Source organism: Rissa tridactyla, chromosome 11 (genome assembly GCF_028500815.1).
Source record: "Rissa tridactyla isolate bRisTri1 chromosome 11, bRisTri1.patW.cur.20221130, whole genome shotgun sequence".
Classification (NCBI taxonomy): domain Eukaryota; kingdom Metazoa; phylum Chordata; class Aves; order Charadriiformes; family Laridae; genus Rissa; species Rissa tridactyla.
Window position 1 is genome coordinate 20399729 of NC_071476.1, and position 27782 is coordinate 20427510.

A 27782-nucleotide genomic window follows, 5' to 3' on the forward strand; every position below is an offset into this window, starting at 1 on the left:
GGGTGTGGGTGAGGGGATCTGGGGGTGATTGGAACAACTGGGGATAATAGACGGTGACTGGGAGGAAAGTAGGGGTAACTGGAGAGTAGCTGGGAGTGGCTGGGGGGCAGCTATAGGGTTATGGGAGAGAATCCAGCGGGCAACTGGGATCAGCTGGGAGTAACTGGGGGCAGCCAGGGGTACGACTCAAGGTAACTGGGGAGAAAGTAGAGGTGACTGGGGGCTGGTACAGGGTTATGGGAGATAATCGAGTGGGCAACTGGGAACACCTGGGAGTTACTGGGATCAACTGGAAGGAACTGGGGAGAGTTGGAGGTGCCTGGGGGGCAGCAAGGAGTGACTGGGGTGTGACTTGAGGTAACTGGGGAGAAGCTGGGGGTTGACTGGGGGCAGCTGGGGGTGCCTGGAGGGCAGCAAGCAGTAACTGGAGTGCGACTAGAGGTAACTGGGGAAAAGCTGGGGGTGACTGGGGGGCGCTGAGGGTGTGGGTGAGGGGATCTGGGGGTAACGAATGGTGACTGGGGAGAAAGTGGGAGTAACTGGTGAGCAGCTGGGGGTGCCTGGGGGGCAGCAAGGGGTGACTGGGGAGAAGCAGGAGGGTAACTGGGGGCATCTCCAGGGTTCCAGGAGGGAATCCAGTGGGCGACTGGGATCAGCTGGGAGTGACTGGGGGTGGCCGGGGCGGGCGGGCGGGCGGTAGGACCGCGGGGACGCCGCGGCAGTGTTCGCCCCGCCCCCGGAGCCGTCCGCCGCTCGCCGTTGGCGGAGCGTGGCGCCGGCGGCGCCGTCGCGGCGTGATGACGTGAGCGGGCGCGAGTGGCGGCGGCGGCGGGGGGTGGCGGCGGTGGAGGAGGAGGCGTCTGCGCCATGGCGAAGACCGTGGCCTATTTCTACGACCCGGACGTGGGCAACTTCCACTATGGTGCGGGCGGCGGGGCCGGGGGGAAGCCGGGGCAGCGGTGGAAGGGTCGGGGGCCGGGCTGGCGGCTGGCCCCTGCTCGGGGTTGGGGGTACGGCCTATCTCGGCCCTGCCCCCGCCCCGGGGTGGCCTGGGATGGTCTCCTCACCGCGTCCCCGGGGCCCAGCGGGCCTGGTAGGGGGTCGCTTGGCCGGTTCTCTTAGGGCCGGGGTGGCCGGGGGGTGGCTGGGTGGGGGGGGGGGTGTGTGTCCCTCCCGGTGACTCCCGGTGTCGTTTCCCTTCCAGGAGCCGGGCACCCCATGAAGCCGCACCGCCTGGCGCTCACCCACAGCCTGGTCCTGCACTACGGGCTCTACAAGAAGATGATCGTAAGCGGCGCTTCTTCTCCACCTTTGCCCCCCCACCCACCCACCCAGGCGTCGGGGGGAAGCGGGGGCTGCGGGGGGCTGCTTTGGGCTGACAGAGTGGGCATCGGAAGCTTTGACACACGTGAAAGGTGCTGGAGACCTGCGTGCTGTCCTGCTGGCTCCAGTTGCAGCCTCCATGTTAAGTCTTGTCCCATTTTAGTAGGTTCTTCACAGCTTTCTTGTGTCACTGTCTCTCCTTCAGCCCCACACTTGGCATGGCGGGTGACAGAACTGTTGCAGACAGGACACTGTGAGGGGTTCTTGCCACCCCGAGCCCCCACTGTACCACTCAGAGCTCATTTGAAAGGCGCCATCATTGGTTGTCGGTTTCTTGTTCAAACTTGTGTGTGCGGCGCTGTGCCTGGAACTGCAGTGCTGCTGCTGGAGACCGTGTGTGAATTCTCTGTGTCTGTAGCCGCTCCTTAAGCGACTCCACAGCACCCAGTGACTGCTGTGAGACCGTGTAATTGTAGAATAGTAAAGCTGAAAAAAAACCCAACCCTCAGGAGGCTTGCTAATTCACCTTGATGCCTCAATGGGTTCACTAATCCCATCTCATACCTGAGCAGCGATTGTCCAGCCTGCTCAAGTCTTTGTTGCCCAGCCAGCTCAAGTAGTTTAGTCCAGTGCGTTACAGTTCTTACCATTAGAAAGATTTTTCTGTTCCTAAAATCTAGCCTGTGTAAGTCTGATAAAACACGATCAGCATGTAGCAATAATGAAAAAGAAGACTTAAGTCTTCATCTTTCAAGAAATGAACTAGTTTGGGGATAATAGAATATCACTACAAATGTGTGATACTTCTCTTTTGAGGCGTTTTATTTCACTTGGTGCGAGTAGGATTGCACCGTGCTCCTTTCCCTAGAATCCTTGTTCACTTTTCTGCCTGTTCTTGCAGCACAGGGGAAATTAAAAGCTCTCAGGAGTACAGGGCACGTAACTTAATGCCTCACAATACAAGATCAAGGCAGGAATGGTAAAAGTCTTCTCCTATTCTGCCCCTTTCGAGATGGCATTTGCCCATTTGGACGTGCAGAACACACCATCTGCGACTGCTGATTGTTTTGGGGCAACTTGTTTAGTCTCCTGTTGGCTTATTCTGATTTTCAGTGGGGCTGGATTCCTTCTGAGCTGTTTCGGATCATTAATCGCTTTAATTCCTGGGCTGACTGGTGCGGTTCCAGGACGTGCTGTCAATCTGGAGGCCGGGTGTAGCTGCTGCCTGTTGTCTCCCCAGCCTGTCATCTGTTTGATGTGCCCTGGGGGAGGGTCACTACCCAGAATATTATTCAAAACATAATAGGCTACAGCTCCAGGTGCCTCTGGTTTTATGTACAAATATGTATCTATTTATATGTGTACATATAGGGCATTTATGGCATTTTTTCATGGGAATTACCTCATTAAAAGAGGTGAAGAGCACTCTGTCACAGTCATTGGTGTGCATAGCTAGCAAACAGGGAGGGGAGGTGAAAAAAAGAGTGCAAAGCCGTCATGGCTCTGATCTGTGAGGCGTGTTGTGACTTTCCCCCGGCCTTCCTCTTTACGCTCGTGCATCCCATGCGCGTTCCTCGCCCTTCTGCAATCGGGCTCTGCAGACCAGCCACTTCCCCTGTTACTCATGAGCCTGAACTGGATGACCCCACAGGTTACTCAAAGGCGTCTGCTCTCAGGACGATTGTGGAACGTGATCCTAGATTGTTGCTTGCAGTTGTCGGTGATTGCAAGTAACCGGTAATCCAGTCAGGCTTATTTTGAGGCTGTGGAGAAGAAAGCACAATCAACTTGTCTCAGGGATGTTTTCACATCTGCAGCGTGCTTTAGGGGTAAATCATGAGCCGTTGTGAAAGCAAGGCGATCATGCAGAGCTGTCACCCAGAAACGTGCAAATTCCAGTCCCCCTCCAGCTAGACCAGGCAATTCTCCGGACTATGGTTTAGCTTCCCAGCTTCCCTCATCCCCACCATTAGATGTTAAACGAATCTATAACCAGCTTTCACTGTGCCCTCAAAAACCTGAGTAAATATTTAGTTGTTGTGATACCAAAAAAAGGACAGTGACCTGTCCTTAAAGGTCACTTCTCAAGCACTTGAGATCAGGCAATTTTAAAATGGAAGTTGCATCACTGTGAGCACAAAAGAGCAGTATTGGAGCAGTGGTTTTAATTCTGGCATGTTTACAGCCTCTTCTCCACTATATGAGCAGGACAAGGTGCAAAATTCTTGCAGGTGTGATAGCAAATATGCTTTTTGTTGTCCTGCTTTTTATTTTTTTAGGGCAAAGTCTGAACAGCCAAACCGATACGGGTTGGGGCAGAGGGAAGAGGTAAATCTCGGCTGCTTTTTACCTGCCTGTCCGTGCTGCACAACTTTGTCATTATCTCTAGCGCTGCACCAGTGCCTGGCATTTGGTGCGGGCTCAAGTTCAAGCTCTTCCACTACCAGCGTATCTGCTTTGGTGGTGAGAGGCTTGTGGGTTGAGTGAAAGCAAATAGAAAATAAGCCGCCCCAAAAACTAAAGCACGGTATCAGTTTTTAAAGGAAGGTGCTAAAATGGACCAGTGGAACAGTTCTTTGATGCAATATATAAAATTAATTTGGTATGTTAAAACACTAGAAAAGCTCTCCAGTGTAATTAATATAATTCCCTAGTAAAACTGCATCCAGCCTCGGTGACCTGCTGTTGCATTTCCAGGGGTACATTCAGGGCACGTGGAATCTTTGCAGAATTTATCTTTCAGATTTTGACTGTAGATGTATGAACTTCTATGAGTAATGTCCCTAGAGTTGGGATTTTTTTCTTGCAGAAACAGCAAAAAGCCTGTTCTGACACAAGACTTCTAAATGTCAGATCCACACCTGCATGAGGCAGCAGCAGAGCTGTACGCTTTGCCACATTTTGAGTCTTGAGAGCCTTCTTTGGGGGTTATATTTTCCATGAGATGCCATCGTGAAGCTGAAAGCAGTGGAGGAGACTTCATCCTGAGCAGTGGGTGACTGGCAGAGTTTACGAGCAAGTAAAAGCGGAGATTATGGTCAGTTGTGACTATAAAAGGTCCTGTTAACTTTGCGTTGTGGTTACGTCATTATCCACCCCCTCTGCCTCCTCCAAATAAAAGCCTGCTCTCCTGTCAAGGCAGGATCCCCTTTTTGCACCTTTCCCAGTTTATCTGTGGCTGCGGCGCAGGAGAACGCGGTGAACGAAGGCTCGGCGTTGCCGAAAGCGGGAGGGTTGTCCTCTTGCTCACCTTCCCTGCTCCTCTCCTGCGTCTTCCCACTGCCTTTCTTGTGCTGCCTCTGGAAGCCGCTGGATCCCTGTGTGAACTGACGCAACTCAATAACTCGGCAAAGCCAGGAGAGTTTTCTATGGAAGTTGGCAAAATGAGGCAGAGGGGGCTGAATGCCAGAGCTTGCTCCGGAAGCTGGGAGCAGGGTGAAGGGTGGAAGGAGACAAATTTCTTCTGCTAGCAGCTGAGTCAGTTGAAGCTTTTGGTCGTCTTTATTTTATTTCACCCCACCCCTTTCTGTTTTGAATCACACATCCCTAATTTATGTTGTCCAAGAGAGCCTCTGAATATCCTCCGAGAGCTGTTTCTTCTCTGTGATGGCTCTTTAGCATTGGTTTTGGTCTTGTTTGATTTAATCAGCCATCTGGATTCCTGGGAGGTACTGGTGCAGAGCCGTCCCGGGGAACAGGTCCTGCCTTCACCCTTAGCAGCTGCACTAATGGCTTGCAGTCTCCTCATCCTCCTTGTTTGAGTTGTCAGATGCAGCAGCCTCCAAGAAACACTCAACCCCACGCATCCATGTGGAAAACGCCGTACCACATGCAGATCAATTAGGGAAAGGAGCCGACGTGTTTGTTAGGGTATGTCGCGTCTCTGAAAATTAACGTTTCCTGCTTAGCCCAGGCACGTTGCCCTGGTAAATTTTCCCTTTGGAGACAAGCTCTCACTACTTTTCTCATGTTCCACTTTTTTTATAAAGTGCATGCTTTAATTAAGAGAAGTCGGGAACCACAAATAAGATATCTTACTGGTTTCAGTGCAGCTTTAATTTCCTCTTGCCAGGTATCTGGTGTTAATTTTTAACTTCCTGTATGTTGAGGTATGTGTGTTAAGTGCCAAACTGGCAAGCCTGTATCATCACAAGATCTTTCATTTGAATCCATCCAGTTCCCTGACCGTTTTTTGCCGGCTTTCCAAAGGAAACAAAGCTTATGCAACTCTTCCGTCTGTGAGCTTTCTCCAAACAACTTTTGAACCTGACAGCCCGTTACAGGCAAATCTGACAGAGGGACCGAAAGCTCCCCTATATCAAGGTCTTAAAATTGTATGAACGCTGGTGAGTGATAAGGGAATAGTGCCCCCCAGTGAAGAAAAAGCTGTGGTTTGAACTGGGCTGTGTTATTCTGCTGGCTTGGCCAAGGAGCGGGGGTGTGCAGTGGGGGAAGGAAGGCATCAGAGAGTATGTAGCAAGAGCTGCAGTTATTACGAGAGGCAGGAGATAGGTTTATGGCCGAAAGAGAAAAATCGGTAGGAGAGCAGGCTTCCTGAAGCAACTGGTTGAATTTAAATGAACGCGAATGTCAGGAAACCGATGTATTGGACATTTTTTGCTATGCTTCGTGCAGGTCATTTGTCCATTAGCTTGAGATTTCTTACAGCCAAAGCAAACGCATGTTTGGATGGGGAATAAGTCTCGCCTTTCTCTCTTGAAGGTTTTCAAACCGTACCAGGCGTCGCAGCATGACATGTGCCGATTCCACTCCGAGGACTACATAGACTTCCTGCAGAGAGTGAGTCCCACCAACATGCAGGGATTCACCAAGAGCCTCAACGCCTTCAACGTGGGCGATGACTGGTGAGTGCTCTGTGCCTCTGGTGAACCCGCAACTGGACAGGGTGCTCCTGCGTTGCTCGTGTCCAGAGAGGTCTTTTAGAATGTCCCATTCCTTATTTGTTTTTAAGCAGAATGAGGAGCTTGTCCCTCCTGTGTATATTATTGAAACCTCCTTGATTCCTTTCCCTTCTCTTTAGATCTTGCAGTCTTCTTTTTAAGATCTATATTTAGTCTCTAAGCTTCTTGGGTTAGAGACTGTATCTCCACTTGTTCTTGCAGAGCTTCCAGTTCTTCTTGAACATGCTAACCATTTTTTTTAAATAATTGCCTGTCATTTGAGCTACTTTGATATGCGCGTGTTAAATTCAAGACAAGCTTTGAGAGCCTGACTTTCAGGTAGAACTAAGGAGATGTTCATGCTTCTGCACAGAACTACATGAGATCTTGTGGAGGTTATTCAATTCCAGCCTTTAATGCTCGCGAGAGATGAAACATGAAAGAAGAGCGTGGAAGGGCTCCGTGGGTGACTGAGGGAATAGCAATATGTCTTGTCTGGATGAGGATATAAGGGCTGTCAGAGAGTAAGATTGTTCTTCTGTATTCTGTGGAGGGGAAAGCTGTGCTGGCATGGGAGGAGTTACGTTAGCTGGAGAACAGTGTTATCCCAAGCAGGCATTAGTATAGCCTGTTTTTTAACATTTAGGCTGAGAATCAAAAGACTGTTCTGATGCTGCTCTGATGATCAGAAACCATCATCTTAGCAGAAATGAGAGGGGGGGAAAGAAAACCCCATGGTCTTCAAGACATTACATTCGTGGACAAGCAGTTTGTGACGTGATGCCAGCAAGCTGGTGACACAGGGGCTTCGTGTCCTGTGTTTCTGTGCTGTCCTGGTGTCAGCCCTCCCCTCTCCTGATGCAGTGTCATATCACGTCCTAGCTCTGGGCACGTGTCAGCAGGGCTGTGGGACAGGCGCTGGCACACACTGGGAGCCGGGGAGCCTTTTCAGGACTAGCTTGGAAGCTCTGGTAATCATCGTCAAATTCTCTTGAGTTTTCCATTGTGTTTGCAGCCAGGTTGCTCGCCTGCTGGTTCTCAGTGAGTTATAAGCAGGGTCAGAGTGATCCCAAATTAACGCTTTCACAGAGAATGGGTTTTGATCTTGCTCAAGTGATGGCCCTGGACAGTTTTATTCCTGGCTTTGCTGTGGAGAAATGGGAAGGAATGAGAAGATGTTCTGTCTTTGAATCATGGTTTCTTTTTCAGCCCGGTGTTTCCAGGCCTCTTTGAATTTTGCTCTCGCTATACTGGGGCCTCCCTGCAGGGAGCAACGCAGCTGAACAACAAGGTAACTGAGCTGATGTGCTTTTCTTTGGAAACACAGGCATAAGCCAACTGATTTTCAATTTAAGGAGAACCTCATGGATTTTTCTTGTAAAACAACATAGCAGGCACTGCTGTGTTGCAGTACATATACTTAGTGCTGTAGGACTGTTAAGCTTGAGACCCCATTCCTATACTGTCAGAGGCAACCATTTTAATCCGGAGGGAGTCAGAGGATACTAAAGCTGCATGTACTAATGTCACAAAGTGCTCTCAGCGCTGTAGAACAAAGCTGGGGTCTTCAGTGAAACTGGCTGCTGGGAGAACTTGAGAGTGCTTCTGGGTGTCTGCCGTGGAAATGCACTAAATAAGACCATGCAGAAGGGCTGAAGAAAAGGGTCCCTCAGGAGGGTAGCAAAAAAACCTACGGAGTTTTGAGTCTTTTAGAGACCTGAGAAAAGTCGAATGAGTGTAAAGAACAAGTGCAGGAACAAACTGTATGTGCCAGGTGCTCTGCCTGCTGCTGGCTGGAGGGGGAGCAGCGGTTGTAGGAGATGATCTTTTCTGGTCTAACGGGGAACGCAGAGCACAGGACTAATCCGGTATGGACATAACATAACCAAAACTGTTGGCTGGGCTACCTACCAAGATGGAGCTTTGGAAAGGCCTCCATGGGAGAAGGAAAAGCCAGAAAGGTGTTTGTGGACCACAGGGCTTGGCAGGTTGAAGTGGGTGCACTGGGGAAGTGAGTGCAAGGCTGTCGTTACCACACTGTCGCCTTAAACTAACTTATCTTTCCTTTTTTAGATCTGTGACATTGCAATAAACTGGGCAGGGGGCCTGCATCATGCCAAAAAGTTTGAGGTAATGAGGCAAATCTGCATACTCCTCTGTCTTTTTGAGGCCCAGGCTCTGTATTGATCTCGTTTTAATGCTGTTTGGTTTCCTGTGTTGCAGGCTTCTGGGTTCTGTTACGTCAATGACATAGTTATCGGCATCCTGGAGCTGCTCAAGTAAGGGCATGGGGCAAGTGCAGTACTGTCCTGGCTGGTGTGTGGTTTCCCTCTGCTGTTTTACTGTTCCCTCTCTCTGTTCTCCCTCCTCGTTTGACTTTCTAGAGCCCAGGAAGGCCAACAACTTGATTTTTGGCCTGGCTGCCTCTTTAGGCACAAGAAGGGAGGGCTTGAAAATTGGAATATCTGACTCCAGTTTTGTTGTGTGCAGCTTAAGTGATACAGAACAGTTCTGCCGTTCCATTTCTCCTTATCCGTCTGTGAAATAGTCATTTCAGGGTCTCCTGAGTCTCAGCGTTTTTGCTACAGTGAGCCTGTTGTAGGTAAATGCAAATTATGGCTCACTGGAGGCAATTCAACGGCTTGAATCTTTCTTGATTTGCCTGAGTGGCTTAGGAGTAGGACTTGAGCAACGCATGGATGATCAAAGGACTTTGAGTAGAAAAGAGTTAGAGGGAATTTTTTTGAAGAAAATGAAAAATAAATTCAGAATGGGAGGACGAGTTACAGAAATACCTTCCGTTTCTTGGGTTAATCTGTGATTATTATTTTTTTGTATTCTCAAATGTCCTCCTTGTCACTGGATCTGAGACAAGATGTTATGGAATTAGAAAAAAAAAAAAAAAGAAAAAAGATTTGGGGTTGGCCAGAGAATAGTTACGTGACTGGTGGCAAGCTTACTTGCTCTCGAAGTCACGTTTGCGGGACGTACTGGGGTTTATTGTACCTCCTGCCAGTCCTCCCTGCTCAACCTCATGTCTTCACTGTGTATCTCTGCACACCCATTTTCTGGTCTCACCTGAGTGCCATATGCCGGAGGCTTCAAATACAGCCTGGTTACCCCCCATGGGAGATTATAATATGTCCCTATTCTTTTATTCCCTGTTTTCAGGAACCATTTCCGCAGCAGGTGGCTCATCCTTGAGCTTGCTTCCCACAATGGGAGAACTGTGGTGCCTCTGCTCTTAGAAGGTCCCTTTGTCCCTTTACCGGTGTGCAGGGGCTGTGTCCACGCAGCCCGTTTTCCTCCTTGCTGCTGTTTTGTCTACGGGATGAATGATCTGGGCTGTCTTAAATGATTTGTGTCTCTGTTGGGATGTACTGGTCTGCTCATCAGCTTGGGTCAGCACCATCGACCAGTTTGATCACATCGCTGCAGGCACACTTAAGCCGTGGTTGCAAGGCAGATGGCACAAACTGCATGCACTTCCCCTTGTTTGGATGTTGTCTTGTTTTTTTTCAGGGCCCTCCCCAGTCCCCTAGGGTTTTGGCACGGATGCCAGATCCCCTGCTCTTTGGGGATTGACCAGATGCAATATTTCCTTATGAAAAGCCGGAGAAGTTCTCTCCATCCGAGCAGGCAGCTCTGGAGCTGGCAGGCAGGGATGGCAATGGGCCGTGTCTCCAGCACTCGACAGCACATCAGCTTTGACCATTACCCCAGTGCATTTACTTGGGGTGATCCTCCCTCCTTCGCCTTCTGTGTCTGTCACCCGGCAGGCTGCTTCTCCAGTAAATGTAGTCCAGCCGCTGTGTCCCAGCTGGGATGAGTGATCTGGGCTGTCTTAAATGATTTATGTCTCTGTTGGGAGACTGAGGCAGGGTACTGGTCTGCTCATCACCTTGGGTCAGCACCATCAACCAGTTTGGGACAGCTAGGACCATCAGGCCAGCTGGGACATAGTGCTGCCAGTACTTGGGCACATGGAGGAAGGAAGTGTTCCTGCCTCCTCCTTGGCTAGCTTACCTTTCATTTCCTGATATGATTAAAGATCTTTGGAACTCTTAAAGATTAACTAATGGCATGTTGTTTGTAGAGGAAACAAAACCCCACAACTATCTAACCCCCAAGTGGTTAAAACAGTTTCTCTTCATCGTGGGCTTTCCAAGATATTTCCGGCCCCATGTGAAAGCCTTTTATTCTAATATCTCTTTCCAGGCACATCAGAAGAAAATGTTTTAGTGGTGGGGTGTGTTTGACTGTATACAGGTGTCACATATCTAAAGCTTGATATGCTTGGGGCGGGACAAGCGAGTTCTTTTGGCAAGAGGGCTCACAGGTAGATGACGGTGGTGGCTTTTAGACCTCTAGGGGGTACTGAGGCACGTGGGGAATAGTGAGGTTGGGTGTGGGGCAGATGCTAATGCTGGTTTTCCTTCTGTATTCAATAGATATCACCCACGTGTTCTGTACATTGATATTGATATCCATCACGGAGACGGCGTGCAGGAGGCTTTCTACTTGACGGACCGTGTCATGACCGTGTCATTTCATAAATATGGGAACTATTTCTTTCCTGGTACAGGTGTGTATTTTCCCTTACAGTGTGAACCTGGCCTTGCTCCAGAATCCTTTGAAGGCTCTGCTGGAGTATAAAAGTGTAAAATCACGAAATGAGAGCTGCAGGGAGAAGTGATGGAAGAAAGGGCATGGAAAAGCAATTAGAGAGGAACAGAAGTGTAGTTATTTGTAAGAAAAGGGATCCTAGGTAGATTAACAGACATCTCAACCCAGACCAGATCCAGCCTTTCCACGCCAGCTCTGAAGCCGCAGAGCTGTTGTGACTCTCCTGTCTTTCCCTGACCAGGTGACATGTATGAAGTCGGCGCAGAGAGCGGCCGTTATTACTGTCTCAACGTGCCTCTGCGAGATGGCATTGATGACCAAAGTAAGTAGGTGTTCCCTGCCGTTTCCCCTTGCCCGGACACTTGCTGGTCCTTCTGCTCCAGAGCCGTGACTAATCTGCTTTTCTCTCTCCAAAGGTTACAAACACCTCTTCCAGCCAGTCATTAACCAGGTGGTAGATTACTATCAGCCCACCTGCATAGTGCTGCAGGTAAGAGCGAGCCTCCGTGTGCGTGTCCATCCCTTTCAGGGGCTGTAGGTTGGAGGAAGCTGCTATCGGTGTGTTACTTTCTCTTCCCAGGGGATGAGGGTTGGTGTGTCCTAGCCCGGCTGCTCTCTGTACCCTCTGGTGAATGAAGGTGGCCGAGGGGTGGGGATGTCTGGAAAGCAGTGCCTCTGTAGTAAAAATTCGGTTTCTTCTTTTTCTGTTCCCCAGTGCGGTGCTGATTCTCTGGGTTGCGACCGCTTGGGTTGTTTTAACCTCAGTATAAGAGGACATGGGTAAGTACAGCGGGGCTGGGGCAGAGCAGTTAGCTGAAGGACTGTCCTTTAGTCTGAAGGGCTCTAATGAGTCCCCTGCTGGGAGGCTTGAGCTTTGGCTTCGGCCTTCCAAGCAGCACCGGCAGTTTTTTGGGGTTTTGTTTAACTCTTTTGTGACAGGAGGGGGCCTCAGAATGAGGCATTGTACGAGGCGCTGCAGAGCGGTGGTTCACAGAGTAGCAGGTGGTTCAGGCTCCCTGGGTGGAAGCCCTGGGCTCCTGGTGTATCACACCAACCATGGTGGCATTTGAGGGCACGGTGGCATTTTTTTGACACGTGAATGTGTGCTGCAGTTAACAGCTCTGACATTTTTTTTGTGTTTGGGGGTTTCTAGGGAGTGCGTGGAGTACGTAAAGAGCTTCAACATCCCCTTGCTGGTATTGGGAGGAGGTGGTTACACAGTCCGCAACGTGGCACGATGCTGGTGAGTCTCTTCTCTGTCGAAGGTCACTAGTTAAGCGGTTTCTGTGCGCTTTCTCCCTGCATGCACCATGTAGCTTTCTCTGGACTGAGCTCATCTTATTCCATGTTTTCAGGACTTACGAAACATCATTGCTTGTAGATGAAGCAATTAGCGAAGAGCTCCCATACAGTGGTAAGCTGGAGTTCCGTTTTTTCCTCATTAGCGTAGCTAAAATATATGTTACATCAGCTGAAGAATTAACACTTCTATTCTGCGCTGACCAGAGATAAGACCAGGGCCAAAGTGACAGCACTTTCTGATCTCAGAGATGGCCCTAGTCGTCTCCTGCCACCCACTTGTAGACTTTGCTGGGCAGATGCACCCTTACTGTGTCCTGGATCCTTTAATTTGGATCATTTCCTATTCAGTGACCTGAGCGTTACTTTTGCTTACCCCGTCATTTCATATAATTCCTCGTGGTCGCAGGGCTGTACGTCACTCTGCTTTTTAAGGTCTGGTTGCTCCCAGCCTCGTGGGAGAGTGAGCTCTGCTTTTGTGCAGGGCAGCTGGTGGCTGGGCTGCCTTGTCTCTTCGCTGTAACTCTCTCACGTGTCCCATCACAGAGTACTTCGAGTATTTCGCTCCAGACTTCACCCTTCATCCTGACGTCAGTACGAGGATTGAAAATCAGAACTCCAGGCAGGTGAGTGCTTGCAGCCTTATTGCAATATCACAGCTGTGTTCATAGAATCACAGAATGGGTTGGGAAGGGACATTAAAGACGATCTAGTGCCACCCCATGCCCTGGGCAGGGACACCTCCCATCAGACCAGGTTGCTCCAAGCCCCGTCCAACCTGGCCTTGAACCCCTCCAGGGATGGGGCAGCCACAGCTTCTCTGGGCAACCTGGGCCGGGGGCTCACCACCCTCACAGCAAACAATTTCTGCCTGAGATCTCATCTCAATCTCCCCTCTTCCAGTTTTAAATCATTCCCCCTCATCCCATGGCTTCCCTCCCTGATCCAGAGTCCCTCCCCAGCTTTCCTGGAGCCCCTTTAGGGACTGGAAGGGGCTGGAAGGTCTCCCCGGGGCCTTCTCTTCTCCCGGTTGAACCCCCCCAGCTCTCTCAGCCTGTCCCCACAGCAGAGGGGCTCCGGCCCTCCCAGCATCTCCGGGGCCTCCTCTGCTCCCACTCCAACAGGTCCATGTTCTTCCAAACCCCTGTGGTTGATGCTCTGTCCTGTGAAACCAGGTAGAGCCCAGGCAAGGAATTCTTGCAGGGCAGAAAACTGACAAAAAACAAGCAGAACCTTTCCTCTGGGATGTCAGAAAATCTCATAGCATTTGAGAACCTTGCTGGGTCATCTTACTGTTTTCTGTGTGCTTGAGTATCAACCACTGAATTAACTCTCTTGCCTCCTCTGCACTGATAAAGAGCTTTTGACACAAAATTGGTTCTCATGGCCACCACGTAGATGATACAGGCAGGTCGCAGCGCTAACAGCTATGGCTCTGTGTGGACTGCAGGATCTCACTCTGGTGATCCGTGTTTTTTCTGTGTAGTACTTGGATCAGATCAGGCAGACGATATTTGAGAATCTGAAAATGCTGAACCACGCTCCCAGCGTGCAGATCCATGATGTCCCTTCTGACTTGCTCAGCTACGATCGCACAGACGAGCCTGATCCAGAGGAAAGAGGCTCTGAGGAAAACTACAGCAGGTACCAGATCTCCTCCTGGAGAAACGGGTTTCCCTTTCTGTCCCTGCTGGGATGGGTGGATGATACACTGGAGCCTGTCTGGTTCCTACAACAGATACTAAGTCACTTTAGAGTCCCTGGTTTTATTCAGGGAGCCTCTCTCTAGAAATCTGTGGTCTCCTCACATAACGTTTCGTGGGGTGTTTGGGTGCAGGGCGTCTTCTGACCTCCGACGGTGTGACCTAGGCATTCTTCTCTGGCCCCAAGGGTGCCAGGCCTCTCCTCGCTGATGGTGATTGTCTTTCCCCCAGGCCTGAAGCTGCCAACGAGTTTTATGACGGCGACCATGATAACGACAAAGAGAGTGACGTTGAGATCTGAGGGCTCTGTTGTGGGACTCTGGACTATGGGGGGCCCCGCATTGGACGTTGGTGCTTGGCGCAGTTAACCGGGCCGCGTTGGAGCCAGTTAGCCCTCCCTTCGTATTTGATTGCCTGCGGTGGCAGCAGAAACACCGCCACCGCAGGCTTGTGCTACCTGGAGAGGCAGAGCGCGGTGAAATGTGTTCCTTACTTCCCACCATGTGTCACGGTTCCAGCTGTCACCGCTCTGGGAAATGGAAAAGCAACTAGCGGCTGAATCCATACTGTGTACTGGCTGGCAGCCGTGCCGCTGCCTTCAGAGCCTGACCCGTGCCGGTTCCTTCACCTCCCGTAACTCCCGTGCGGGCTTCTGCCGCCACAGTGGGAGCTGGAGCGGTTGTGCCTACAATCTCTGCCTCTCTTCAGCAGCAGCGCCCCGCTCTCCCCGGCCCTCCCAGTCGACTGTCCTCTAAAACCTGCCCTGAGAGTCGCTTCCTGATGTCCCTCCTAACCATCTGATGCTCCACAGCTCAAGGAAAACTGTTCGAGAAGACGAGGCCAGTTGTGGGATAGGGGTCGGGAGTGTCCCGGGAGCAGCTTGATGGAGCAGGACGGAAGAATGTACGCAGAGCTTACTCTGGTTTGTTCCCCTCCCGCTCAGCTTTGCATTCACAAACGAGTACTGCAACACGTTGCCGAGTCGGACCTAACTGCCCCTTTTTCTTTATTCTTCGAGAGGCTAAAATCACTGTGGAACAGAGGTTTGGCTGCCAAGGTCAGTACGTAGTGTGTCTTGCACCTCTAATGTAGCTTCCAGATGTGTTTTCCAAGGTCACACACGGCCTTTCTGTATGCTAGCGAGAGATTTGGGCTGCCCGCTCGGAGCGGCTGCCGTTCCCTTTTGACCGTGCCCAGGAGACGTCGCTCTGCTCGCGGGTGAGGGAAGCTGCTTCCTCCAAGTCCCGTCTTTCTCACCCTCACACAGCAGAGATTTCTCTCGGCCGTCACTCAGATCCCAGATTTCTGCTGCTCCTTTGCCGGAGTCGTCACCCTGGTACCTGTCGTGGTTTGGAGCGTGCCGCTTGGGGAGGCGGGGGGGGGTGGTTCAGCCTCTGTCCGTACTGTTCTGTTTGTTTACTGATGTCTTTAAACATTAAATGAAGAGGCAGTATTTTTCTTACCAGACCTGTTGTTCGTCTGTTTAATGCTCGCACCCTTCTGGCTCCTGTCCTCCCAAGGGTTGAGAAGGTGCGTATCGTCCCTGGCAGGGTGGTGTCCGCCACCGTCTCACCTCTTGGAAGGAATGGAGGGCGCTCAGCTCCTCCAAGCGTACGCTGGTGAGTTTTCAGCTTCAGCGCACCATGAGGAAAGCGCCCCGAATTCCCTCACAAGAGGACAGCTGGGCTGGTGGATGTTCCCGCTTACGCCTCCGAGACCAGTAAAAGCCTTGCGGGAAGCTGTGGAGCTGATTCTAGAAACCTTCATGCAATTTTTCTAAATAACGTGGTTTCTTTGGGTTGCAGTTTCCATAAGAGTCTGCTCTTTGCAGTCGTGCTTTCCTAAAGCCTGTATTAGTGACTATTTTTCTTCGTTTTTAGACCTGCTGCCATCTCGCTCTTCGCTTGCCCTCCCCAGGTCCATGGCACTTGTCCTTTATCAAATAAGCTTGTAATGGACTGCCTGGGTTGACGTTCCTCGTGTGGAAAACCGAGAGAGGTAGAAAAGAAACAGGTATCTCACCTGAGAAACGAGGACCAGAGGGAGGCATTGACCTGAGCAGCTCTGCTGATAGGTGATGCCTCTTCCCGTTGGGATGTTTTACACAACTGCCAGCCCAAGGCTTCGGCTTGGGGTGGGGAGGAGGTAAAGCTTGGCCAGAAGCGAGTACGGTTCACGTACCGACTACGGTTCATGTACCAACAGCGTAAGAACTAGACTGGGCGCAGAGAGGGATGACGGCGCAGCTCCTGCGTGAGGAAGGACTTGCTGAGAAGCTCCTCATGAGCCAGCAACGTGCCCTGGCAGCCCAGAGACACCCCCGCATCCTGGGCTGCATCCCCAGCAGCGTGGGCAGCAGGGTGAGGGGGGGATTCTGCCCCTCTGGTCCGCTCTGGGGAGACCCCCCTGCAGTCCTGCCTCCAGCTCTGGGGCACCAACAGCAGAAGGACACGGAGCTGTCGGAGCGGGGCCAGAGGAGGCCCCGGAGATGCTGGGAGGGCTGGAGCCCCTCTGCTGTGGGGACAGGCTGAGAGAGCTGGGGGGTGCAGCCTGGAGAAGAGAAGGCTCCGGGGAGACCTTTGAGCCCCTTCCAGTCCCTAAAGGGGCTCCAGGAAAGCTGGGGAGGGACTCTGGATCAGGGAGGGGAGCCATGGGACAAGGGGGAACGGTTTTAAACTGGAAGAGGGGAGATTGAGATGAGATCTGAGGCAGAAATTCTTGGCTGTGAGGGTGGTGAGCCCCTGGCCCAGGTTGCCCAGAGAAGCTGTGGCTGCCCCATCCCTGGAGGGGTTCAAGGCCAGGTTGGACGGGGCTTGGAGCAACCTGGGCTGGTGGGAGGTGTCCCTGCCCAGGGCAGGGGGTGGCACTGGATGAGCTTTAAGGTCTCTTCCAGTCTATGATTCTGTCATTCTTACCTGGGGAGAGAGAACCGAGTGGGAAAGGGTTTGTAAGGTCTGTAAAACCACAAGTGTCGGGACATCATTTCTCCAAATATTTAGATGTTAGAAGAGCATCAAATGGAACGAGTGGCCGGCTCAAAAGAAGAAGGATGCTTTGCATGCACCTAGTTGAGCAGTGCAAGATTTGCCGCCAGGTACTGTGAAGGTACTGAGATTTCCTGGGTTTCTAAGGTGATTTGTTTGGGTGTTTTGTGGGTGGGTGTGTTGTTTTGGTTTTTTTGTTGGTTTGGTTGTTTTTGTTTTTTTTAAAATAGCTAGGGAACTAGTTCTGGCTCTAAAGACTTATTTATTTTCCTTATAGTTTTATCTTTGCACGGCAGCAAAAGCAAGAAAGCGCGCACTACCCTTCCTGTCTGGTATTTGCAGGGCTACTGGAGCTGCCTTAGACCAACTTTTATCCCTGGCCTTTTTTTCCTGACCAACTTTTATCGCCCGGTCATGGATGCCGGGTGCCAGGGTAAGGCCAGGATGAGCCTCACACCCCCTTGCACACCCACCTTGGTGCCCCAAGAGGGGGATCCCTCCTCCTGGGTCGCCATCCCTACCCGACCCCAAGCCATTGCCAGGCTGCTCGCTAAAGTACTGCCTGGGCTGGCAACAACTGACCTTAAAAGGGGCCTGATCTAATTATCCAGCCTGATTTAATTATCCGTAGGAAGCGTTTGGGAGCACACCTCTGTACCCCAAGTTTTTCCGGAGCGGGGCTACGCTGCGCTGCAGTGATGGATGGCAACCGGGAGGGGGCAGACGAGGGTGAAACCGATTTTGGGTGCTAAAGCGTGGTTTTTCCTCTCTTGCTGTTTTCCCTTTGCTCCTCTGGTGCCCCCCCTCCTGCCCCCGGAGTGGGGGCCGGGGGGATGCGCCGGGGATGCGCTCCTTGCCCTGGGTGAGGGGGCGAGGTGGGCGGTGCCGGGAGGGGCGGGGCCTCATGAATATTCATGTCCAGGCGTGACGCTGCCTGGGCGGGATCGTGTCGGCGCCGGCGGCGGTGAGCGCGGCGGGGACGGACGCGGGGGCTTCCGTGTGCCCCGGGTTCGGGTTCCTCCGTCTAGGGGGGCCCGGACGGGGGATCCCGGGGAGTCACCCGGGGGGGGTCCCGGTGTCGTGGTTTCTGCGCCGGGGGGGGGGACGCGGGAAGGGACTCGCGGGGGTCTTGGTGCCCCGCAGCCGGTGTCGGGCTTCCTCCGCCTCGGGGAACACGTGGGGGACTCGAGGTGGTACTCGGGGCAGTCCCGGTGCCCCGGAGCCGGTGTCGGGGGTCCTCCACCGTGGGAGACCCGGAGCGGGGGTCTCGGTGTCGCGGTTCCTCCGCCGCTGGGGACCCGGGGAGGGGTCTCGGTGTCGCGGTTCCTCCGCCGCTGGGGACCCGGGGAGGGACTCGGGGGGGGGGGGGGGGGTCCTGGTGCCCCGGAGCCGGTGTCGCGGTTTCTCCGCCGCGGGGAAACTCGGAGGGGTGTTCTCGGAGGTGACTCGGGGGGGTCCCGGTGTCGCGGTTCCTCCGCCGCGGGGAACCTAGGGGGGACCGGGGGAGGGACTCAGGGGGCTCCTGGTGCCCCGGAGCCGATGTCGCGGTTTCTTCGCCGCGGGGGACCCGGAGGGGGGGTCCCGGTGTCGCAGACTCCGTGGGGTCCCGGCCCGGTGGGCAGAACTGGGCAGCCCCGTCTCGCGCCTCCAGCTTTTAGAGGACCAAACAAGAACTTGGTGTTTTTGCACCCTAAATTATCACTGATCGCTATGAAAACATTTAATTGTACTATTTTAGTGGGGTTTATTTAGGTTGTGTTGCTGTTTGGGCGCTTGATGCAGGCACCCGGGGCTTGGCGAACGGCGGGGCCGCTTTTTGTTCCGAAAAAAAAAAAAAGTGTATTTCCATTCTTACCCTTAAATCTTACATTTTTGGAAGGGTCCAGAAACCCTGAGTTGCTGGGTCCGGGTTGTCGCTTCACCCCGGGGTCCCCCGACTCTTTGCACATGAAAAGCCGGAGCAGGAGATGTTTGTGCTCCCGTCACAGCACCCGGCTGAGGGATGGAGGGGGGAAATCCGCCCCTGTGAGCTCATAAAACCCCCCAAAGTTGCAGGGAGCAAGTGTAGTCTGTGAAGTTGTGCTTGTGCGTTTTGATAATCAAGTTTATTTTCAGGGTTTGGTAGATGGACGCCCCGAGTGTTGGGATCCAAAGACTTTCCAGGAGCTCCTGTGTCACGGAGAGGTCAAGCCGGGCTCACTGGGGAGCAGCAGCGTCCTAATGACAGGTCTGGTGTTTCTTTGTCCTTCTCACTGTCCCGGAGTTGCTGGGCTTTGGGAGTTAATGAGCTTGTTTTGAAGCTGCTGATTTTCCAGGCAGCGCTGGCCGATAAACCTTTGTCCCCTCCAAAGAGGGGAAAAATGTGAATGTCTTATCTTTTTCTTTAGCTTCTGGGTTTGGCCTGTTTAATTAGTGAGAAAATCTCTGTCCCTTGCAGGAGTTTTTGCTTTGCTGATGATAATGTCCACTCCTTCTCCTCCTTTCTCCTCCTTCTTATTATTATCATCCTCCCCTAAGGGTCCTGACCCCAGAACTCGGATGGCGTGTGCAGGATTTTGGGAGTGACGTGTCCTTTATCGATTCCAGACTGTGTGATTGAGCGCGTAAAATCTCTTTCCCAGTTCCTGATCCTGTTGGATGGGACAAAGGCTCATGGTTAGAGAGGAAACTTTCTCAACAGCGGGCAGAAACAAATGATGCTGCCTTGGTTTTCCTCTCACTCAGAGGCCTTTGATGTGGGCCAGGACTCCTACCTTGGCCCTTCCTGGCCCTGGCGTTGCCTTTTGTTGTCCTTTGTGTTGTCCTTCTTGTCCCTTTCATTGAGCTTGGACTGAAGGGAGACCCTTCATTCCTCCTCAGGGGTTCAGCTGGGGTATTTTGTGTTGGTTTAATTTGCTGTGCTCTGTTCTCAAAGCTTATTGTAACTCTTTGGATTTCTGTCGATAAATTTGGTAGCATTTTATGGACGAAAATCAAGGAAATTACCAAGGATATCTACACAGGAGTTAGATGTCCAGGAAAGACTGTCCTTGCACGCTATTGTCAGCCTTCAGCATAGTGAAGGATGACAATATTTAATGTATGTTAAATATAAAAAACAAGGATGAACATATTCCTCCTGATCAGGGCTTCCTTCCCTGATCCAGAGCCCCTCCCCAGCTTTCCTGGAGCCCCTTTAGGGACTGGAAGGGGCTCTAAGGTCTCCCCGGAGCCTTCTCTTCTCCAGGCTGAACCCCCCCAGCTCTCTCAGCCTGTCTCCACAGCAGAGGGGCTCCAGCCCTCCCAGCATCTCCGGGGCCTCCTCTGGTCCCGCTCCAACAGCTCCGTGTCCTTCTTGTGCTGAGGACTCCAGAGCAGAACGCAGTACTCCAGGTGGGGTCTCACCAGGGCAGTGTAGAGGGGTAGAATCACCTCCATTGACCTCCTGGCCGCACTTCTTTTGGTGCAGCCCAGGATGCAGGGTCGGGGCGTGGGGGGGCTTTCCAGGCTGTGAGTACACGTGGTACTTGTATTTGCACCACACTGGTGTAATCGCTCGTGTCGGAAATGGTGAGCTGCTGGCTGAACTTGCTTATTGCACGAGTGTAGGCGTTTTAAAAACAGCGTGCCTTTCTTCAACAGCTGGAGATGAACCTGAGCAAGGAGAAGCAGCGGCCTCTGCAGGAGAAGGACGTGACCTTATTCACCCGAGTCCTTTGAATAAGTTGAAAGGAACGTACTACCTAGACAGTAAGTGTTAAATCTTACTGGCAATAATGTATCACACCACAGGTCTTTATTTGGTTCCTTATTGAAGCCTTGCAGGGAGCTCTCAGGCAGTAATTAAGCCAACCTGAAACTGTAATAAAGATTCGTCTGTCCCTCGTTTCACCATTTGGCCAACTTCCACAGCTCGGATTTACAGCAACAGGGGGAACCATGGAGCTGTGCAGGTAGTGATGGCACCTTTTCTTTTAATGTAACTGTTTTCTTCTTTTCTGGTTGGGTCGCCATCCCTGGAGGTGATTAAAAGATGGGTGGATTTGGTGCTGAGGGACACGGTTTAGTGATAAGTTGCCGGTGCTATGTTAATGGTTGGACTTGATGATATTAAAGGTCTCTTCCAACCAAATCGATGCTCTGATTCTAATTTTCTGAAGGTCCCTGAAAATGCTTTTCATTATTCAGACTAAAGTTTTTACTATAAAGAAAACCTCGATGTGTTATGAACGTTTTGGATGTTTCTTGTTATGTTTAAAAACATCTCTTTGCGAGAGAGAAAACTAGTGGAGAGTCAGTACGTTGTATCCGAGGAGGTCTTAACATCCGAAAAAATAAACTCCAGTTTTGTGGGGTGACCCTATTTCCCAGATTCTGGGCTGGAGGCTTTCAAAAACTGCAGCGTTGCTTTCTGGTTATCACGGCCGGTTTGTCCCCTTTTATTGTTAAAGTGTCTTTGTTCCCTTAGGTTGTGAGGAAGGCTTGCGAGACTAATATTTTTAGGGCAAAGGAAGAGAAAAGGAGTATCGTGCAGAGGATCGCCAGGGTAATCCTCGTGCAAAAGGTGGTGCTCACCTGAAGGCTTTATTGAAAGCTTGAAATTACTTGAAATCGGTCCCAAAATAAGTAAAAAAAGTTAAAATTTATGTATTCCTTCCTTTACTGTATCTGTGCACGTACTCCCTTCATATTTCTACCACTGCGCTTAAATACACCAAGGGTGGAATCCGGCAAATTTGTGTGTAGAACAAACTCCGTTTAAATCTAGTTACTTGTGTGCTTCCTTGTAGAAGGATAAAGGGCTGTAGAGTTCACAACTTTCAGATGATGTGGATTTTTAACGTTTTGTGGCTTATGCTCTCCATCTATAAAGAAGTTGCCTCTCAGAAGAGGAAAGACGCTGTGCCAAACCGAAATAGCTGATAGCCGTGGTAGGGGAGACGCTAGTCAAAAAGGAGAGGGTTGACTAGTACACAGTCTACTTGCTGCCCATCTCTTGATGCTTTATTGCTTCTAGGGGAGATTCTGAGAAATGAGAGACCCCAAGCTATCTAAAAAGCAAGCTCCTTATTTAAAATAGCATAACATAGGGGATCAGACCAAATGGTTGATTACTTGGGTTGCCTGAGTGTCCAGCCCTGTGTCCTGCCTGCCATGGTGACCAAAAGCTGGGGTCAGAGGAAGCATGTGGGAAAGGGGAAGCGTCTATAGCAGTTCTCCCAGTGCTCTTCTGGCCTCCAAGCTCATGCTGCTCCAAGACTGTTGGATTCAGGAGCAGTTTCAATGTAGCTGGTAACCCTGAGTGGATTCGTTTTCCATAAACCTGCCTGGTCCTCTGTTGAAGCTGTATCATCTCTGAGTATCTGTGAGATCCTGGGCCAGAGAACCTCAGCTCTGCTGTCCCTCATATGAAGAGCATCCTCCTCTCGTTTGTTTTGAATCCGATTCCTGATCTTGCAGGATGGCCCCAGTCTTGTTTCAGTAGACGGTGGAGAGCAGAATCCTCCCCATCCTTTCCATCCCCCTACAATGCATCATTTTAAACCTCCTTCACTGTCTTTCTACTTGGAAAGATGAGCACAAGTCCTAGCTTGCTTGCTTTTCCTGCATGGACATGCCTTTCCATGTTTTCCTCACTCACGTTCTCTGAAATCTTGAGAAGTTACAATTGGGCATCTTTATGTAAACTCAACAACAAATACTTTGTTGTGAGACCTTTCCTTATTTGAAGGCAACCACTTGCAGGAATATTAATGTTTTGTTGCTTTGTCTTCTGCTGCAGACCTCGCTATTATAAGCTGGCTGATGAATGTGACGCCCAGATCATCCATCATCATCTTGTACAGCATATGAGAATGGACCTGACCCTGACTTCGGGTGCAAGCACCTTGACGTGAACCCTGAGCGGTGGAGAGGTAAGTCCTTTCACTGATTATGGCTTGGCTGAAACCATCCCTGTCAGTTCATGGTCTTGGAGCAAACCCTGTTACTTCATACCTGTACTCAATGTTGGCCATCAGAGGAGCAACTGTTGGCCATCAGAGGAGCAACTGTTGGCCATCAGAGGAGCAACTGTTGGCCATCAGAGGAGCAACTGTTGGCCATCAGAGGAGCAACTGTTGGCCATCAGAGGAGCAACTGTTGGCCATCAGAGGAGCAACTGTTGGCCATCAGAGGAGCAACTGTTGGCCATCAGAGGAGCAACTGTTGGCCATCAGAGGAGCAACTGTTGGCCATCAGAGGAGCAACTGTTGGCCATCAGAGGAGCAACTGTTGGCCATCAGAGGAGCAACTGTTGGCCATCAGAGGAGCAACTGTTGGCCATCAGAGGAGCAACTGTTGGCCATCAGAGGAGCAACTGTTGGCCATCAGAGGAGCAACTGTTGGCCATCAGAGGAGCAACTGTTGGCCATCAGAGGAGCAACTGTTGGCCATCAGAGGAGCAACTGTTGGCCATCAGAGGAGCAACTGTTGGCCATCAGAGGAGCAACTGTTGGCCATCAGAGGAGCAACTGTTGGCCATCAGAGGAGCAACTGTTGGCCATCAGAGGAGCAACTGTTGGCCATCAGAGCTTCTTGCTTCCTCTCTCCGTGTTTTTCCCTTGAGTCGAGCTGTCTTCTAGTGTTTATGTTAGTGTTCAATGTGTGGGATGAGTATTGAGGCTGATCTTCACTACTTCATTTCGGGCATGTCTGCCATTGCTTGAGGCACAGTGGTTTCACCCATATGTGTTCGGGCAGGGAGTGCTGCCAGGATTCAGTGCTTTATATTGACAGTAGCTTCCAGAAGAAACCATTATCCCATGGTGCCCTCCCTAAGAGAAGGACCTGTCGGTCTTCAGGCAGAGGTTCTGCGGTAGCAGATAGGGAGGAGACAGGGTTTCTCCAGCAAGGGCAGAGCACAGCCCTGCAGTGAGTGGTGTGAGGCTTGTGGGATGTATTGGAGAAGGAAAAGGTGTTTACATTAGTGCTTTTCTTAATTGTATTTCCTTTTTTTTTTTTTTTTTTTTAGGTAACTTGATTGATAAAACCAAAATGGAGAAAATTGAAGCCAGAGTGGTGGAACTGGAGAAAAAGAGTTTTGGCTGATGTGGTCGGGTAACTAATAGGTTTGGGGGGGATCAAACTAAAGCCTGTTCTACCTGGTGCTGGGCTACAAGTGCTGTCACTCACTTTGGCCTAATTGGTTATCAGCGACATGTTGTGCTTAATTTTCCTGACAGAGCGTGTGCTTACATCTTAATTAAAAAAAAAAACAACCTGAACAAACAGGTTGCAGCTGTCCCAGTGAAGGAAAACAAAGTTTGAGCTGTGGGCATGGGCCTCCCCTACGTCTTGAACTCACAGGCAGTCAGATAGTCCCCTGCGGTTTCTGTCTGGTAGGAGATGATGGAAGCTGGGATGGAGTGGAATTGGTAAAGGCTGTTCCCGTCACAGCGGTGAAGCAGCTGCCTCCAGAGTGTGCCCGGTCTCCGGTGAGTCCTTGCCAGCAAGAAAGGTGTCGCTGCCCTGTGTTTCAGTGTGAAGACGTGGTCTACTGGGAGGTGTCCCCTGCCCAGGGCAGGGGGTTGGAACTAGAGGATCTTTAAGGTCCCTTTCAACACAAACCATTCTGTGATTCTATGTTGTCCTGGGTTGAGCGACACAGGACTGACTTCTCTCCTAATGCTGGGGAAAACTGCACTTTTAGAAGACTCTAGCGTCTGAATTTGTGAAAATATTCACTTTATAGCCAGCTAGGCTCTGTGGGATTCCAGGTCTCGGTGTTTTCGAGCCTTGCCAGGTGCAGGGATGAGGAGGAGCGAGGCCTGGGCATTTGACCCACGTTGGCCAACTGTATTATTTCATACCTTAAACGTCACATTTGATATAAATTAGAAAGTTTGCTGCGTAGTTCCTCTCTCCCTTGGTGGCAGGGGTCCAGAGAACTCCTTGCCCCAATGCCGGAGCCCTGAGCCCTTCCCTTCCTCCCGAAGACGCAGTGCTCGCAGGGTCCCACATTGGCTGTCCCTGTTGGGAGTGTACAGCTTCCTACTGATATAATTGGCTGAGTATAATTCTTGTATGTCTTATATTAGTATCAGGATTAATACTGGTTCTTTAGTATTATTGTTAATTATTTAGTTTTATCATATTAAATCTATTTGCATTTCAACCCTCATGTTTCCTTGCTTTCCCCGATTCCCCTTTCTGGGTGGGGAGGGGTCATCGAGTGAGAGAATAATTGTTTAAATGACAATAAATTGTTATGGGTTTTCTCAAACCGTAACATACGTGCGCTGGGAAACTTGGAGCCATCACTGTTGGCCCGGAGACAGACTGTTAAGAGTTTTTGCCCCTTGGATTAGGCAGAGGTATGAACCTTTGTCTCTGGTTGTGGGACTGGAGTATTGTACGAGGGATGGGTTGTTGAGGTTTTGAGAGGTTTTTTTGGGAAAAGCAAGGAATTCCGCACCCCCCCATCCCTGTATATGCACATACTCCTGGTATGTCCCTGCTCAGCCCATATATTTGTTGCCTCTTCAGCTGAACTCAAGACTGACTGCATGGAAGAGCTGCAAAAAGAAATGAAGAAGACTTTGAGGAGGAACTACTTGATGCCCCTGGTGAGAAGGAGATGCTGGAGGTGGAGACGCAGCAAATGACTGCGGAGAAGCAGGAGCTGGCAAGCAAAGTGTCCCGTCTGAGTGAGGAGGTCCCTCTCGGGCTAAGAAACAGGCTGATGGGATGGGGTACAGCAGGTCAGGCACCCTGTCCTCCTCAAAATGCTCTGTCCCTCTCTGTGAGGAGGTGACGTTGGAAGGAGGAGAAACAATAAGAGGTTCCCCTGGTCAGAGATTTGGGGGGTGCCCTCAGGAGGCTCTGAGCCACTTTTGCTTAAACACGTAGAGGCTGAATGACACTGGTGCTGCTCCCGGCTTTCTTTTTCTCTTGGTGGTATCCGTAGACCCGAGGATCAGTCCACAGATCAGCAGAATCAGTCCACAGATGGCTAATTTCTCTCTAGTCCAAAAGTAGTCTCTGGGTTGGCTTTCTTTGAGGTGATTCTTGTCCTGCTCTTCTGCTCTGCGGGCAGCTCTGGTGTTTTGTTGTGCTCTGATGAGGTTTGAATCCCAGATTTAACATGCATAGGGTGGTCTGCCTTGAATCTTTCTTCCTGTACTTTGTCCAGCGTCCCCCTCGCACCCTTCTCTCAGCTCAGCGTCACCCACATCTGCCCTGGAGAGACCTGGCTTACGTGGGACTGACCCTAAAGCATCTTGGCTTTTCCCTGGCCACAGCGACTCCCCCCAGAAGTTGATAAGCTTATTCTCAGAGTTGCTTTTTTGTAGTAACAAAAGTGTGGGGGAGGAAAAAAGCAGAAACGTCGTGAGTGTGGTTTTTGGGATGCCCAGTGGTAGCTGGTGTCCTTAGTTCAAGCAGTCTCCTGTTGCGGTGCCGAGTGCTGTGCTCCCCCTGGAGCCCGGGCAGGCTGTGCCTTCTTAGCTTTCCTGTCTGAAGAGTAAAGACCAAACAGTTAAGGGAAGTTTTGGATTTGAATGTGGACATTTTTGCTCCTAAGTCCCTTGTCTGATAGAAAAGAAATGTGTATTCTTTGTTTTTTTGTTTTGGGTTGTTTTTTTTTAAAGTATTGAGTACTTTACCCCTGACAGAAATAGCAGAAAGCAAGATAAAGCTTTTTGCAGTTGTTCACACAAAACAAATGGTCTTGAAATCGAAGTTCAATAGAACTCCTTTTCTTGGTGACTACTTACTTTTGTAAGCAGCTCCTCTGGTGGAGAGGAGGAGGAAAATTGCCTCCATTATTGAGCCTTCTCCCTCTGGCTGCCTACCTTTGACAAGATGAGAAAGCACGGGTTGGAAGGAGGGAAACATTCAACTAATTTTGCTGCAGTTCTCAGGCTGCCTGGGACTGAGTAGTTGGTTGTGGCAGCTCCTGCTATGCCTCTGCCCCATCAGGAGGCAGGAGTGAGCCAACCAGGTGACATCTCTCCTTTCTGAGATCCTGGATACTGTGGGCAAGAGGTTTCACCTCACCAGGCTTGTACTGCCTGACGCCAGGGTTAGGTCAAGAGCTGAGAGAGGAGAGGAGAGCAGATGGTCAAAAGGGGTCATGCAGCACAAGAGTAGGCCTATCAGGGTCTACAAGATGTCAAACAATGAGGGCTACAGGCTGACCATGGTGTGGATGCACCACCGCAAGAGCACAGGCTCTGGTTGTCCTGCAGATCCACCGACTTTCTTCCCTTTTCCTCCTCACTGACACTAGGATGAGAAAATAGTGCAAGTGGAGAATTGGGGGTTTCTGTATATCCTACACTGTGTGTCTCTACACACAGTTTGATGTTCAACCACTGACTTTTGGGGTTGGGAGCAGACTTTACTTCACTGCTGTGCTTCCTGCTTGTAGCTGGCTTGCCAGCGCTCTTCTGAGGTCGTCTTGCTGCAGGAATGCTTTCCCTCTCATGGGTGGAGGACTTAAGCCCCCAAATGATCACACAGGTCACCTGTTGTGCTGCTGCCTTCTGGTCATTGGCAAGGGAAGTTGGCAGCATCTTGGGAAGGGAAGGGTGGGGATTTGCGATAGGCCTGATCCTTTGGGACATACTTCAGAGTGGTACCCTCTTTGCCCTGGGCAACTGAACGTGAACTGACCACCAGCATGTTCTTGTTTCTACTTCAGATGGAGAGGCTGAAAGAAGAGCCTGAAGACACCAAGAAAGAAATGGCTTTGGGGTCTTCTTCCCTACCTGCAGCTTCACTTTCAGGCACTGCAAGGAACATCCCACCACCACACCCCATCCACTCCCGGGGACTGTTTCTGGAGTCATCTCACCAGCTTCTCTGCTCCCAGGGTGTTCTAGCATCCCACCGCCTCCACCAGGTGCACCTCGACTGCTTCCATGAGGATCATCTACAAAGATTCTCAGCCAGCTGTACAACTGTGAAGACCACATTGGACTAAG

The 27782-nt window shown here is 51.0% G+C and overlaps 1 protein-coding gene across 5 annotated transcripts; it reads left to right on the forward strand.

Moving 5' to 3' along the window:
* Window positions 1–812: 812 nt before the first annotated feature.
* On the forward strand, window positions 813–27782 carry HDAC3 (histone deacetylase 3). Of its 5 annotated transcripts, XM_054217022.1 has the most exons (24): window positions 813–922; window positions 1205–1287; window positions 6046–6188; window positions 7434–7515; window positions 8298–8354; window positions 8448–8503; window positions 10676–10809; window positions 11092–11172; window positions 11267–11340; window positions 11566–11630; window positions 12004–12093; window positions 12206–12264; window positions 12696–12775; window positions 13636–13793; window positions 14084–14909; window positions 15733–16212; window positions 16852–16957; window positions 18952–19063; window positions 20458–20565; window positions 21284–21379; window positions 22598–22730; window positions 23828–24290; window positions 25342–25556; window positions 27500–27782. In XM_054217022.1, exons 1-15 carry the CDS (start codon window positions 868–870, stop codon window positions 14151–14153), a joined length of 1287 nt encoding a protein of 428 aa, XP_054072997.1. In that variant the 5' UTR covers window positions 813–867; the 3' UTR covers window positions 14154–14909; window positions 15733–16212; window positions 16852–16957; window positions 18952–19063; window positions 20458–20565; window positions 21284–21379; window positions 22598–22730; window positions 23828–24290; window positions 25342–25556; window positions 27500–27782. The 5 variants fall into 5 exon arrangements, with proteins under 5 accessions (XP_054072997.1, XP_054072996.1, XP_054072999.1 ...); XM_054217021.1 differs by lacking the exon at window positions 21284–21379 and having other exon boundaries at window positions 16852–16946; XM_054217024.1 differs by lacking the exons at window positions 16852–16957; window positions 18952–19063; window positions 21284–21379 and having other exon boundaries at window positions 15733–15997.

Bases quoted from the DNA above. Each gene is read 5' to 3' on its own strand.
- HDAC3 (XM_054217022.1), top strand. From the start codon at position 868: ATGGCGAAGACCGTGGCCTATTTCTACGACCCGGACGTGGGCAACTTC. The intron at 8,504-10,675 runs GTAAGGGCATGG...TGTATTCAATAG, and splicing joins GGCATCCTGGAGCTGCTCAA to ATATCACCCACGTGTTCTGT. The intron at 12,094-12,205 runs GTGAGTCTCTTC...CCATGTTTTCAG, and splicing joins CGCAACGTGGCACGATGCTG to GACTTACGAAACATCATTGC.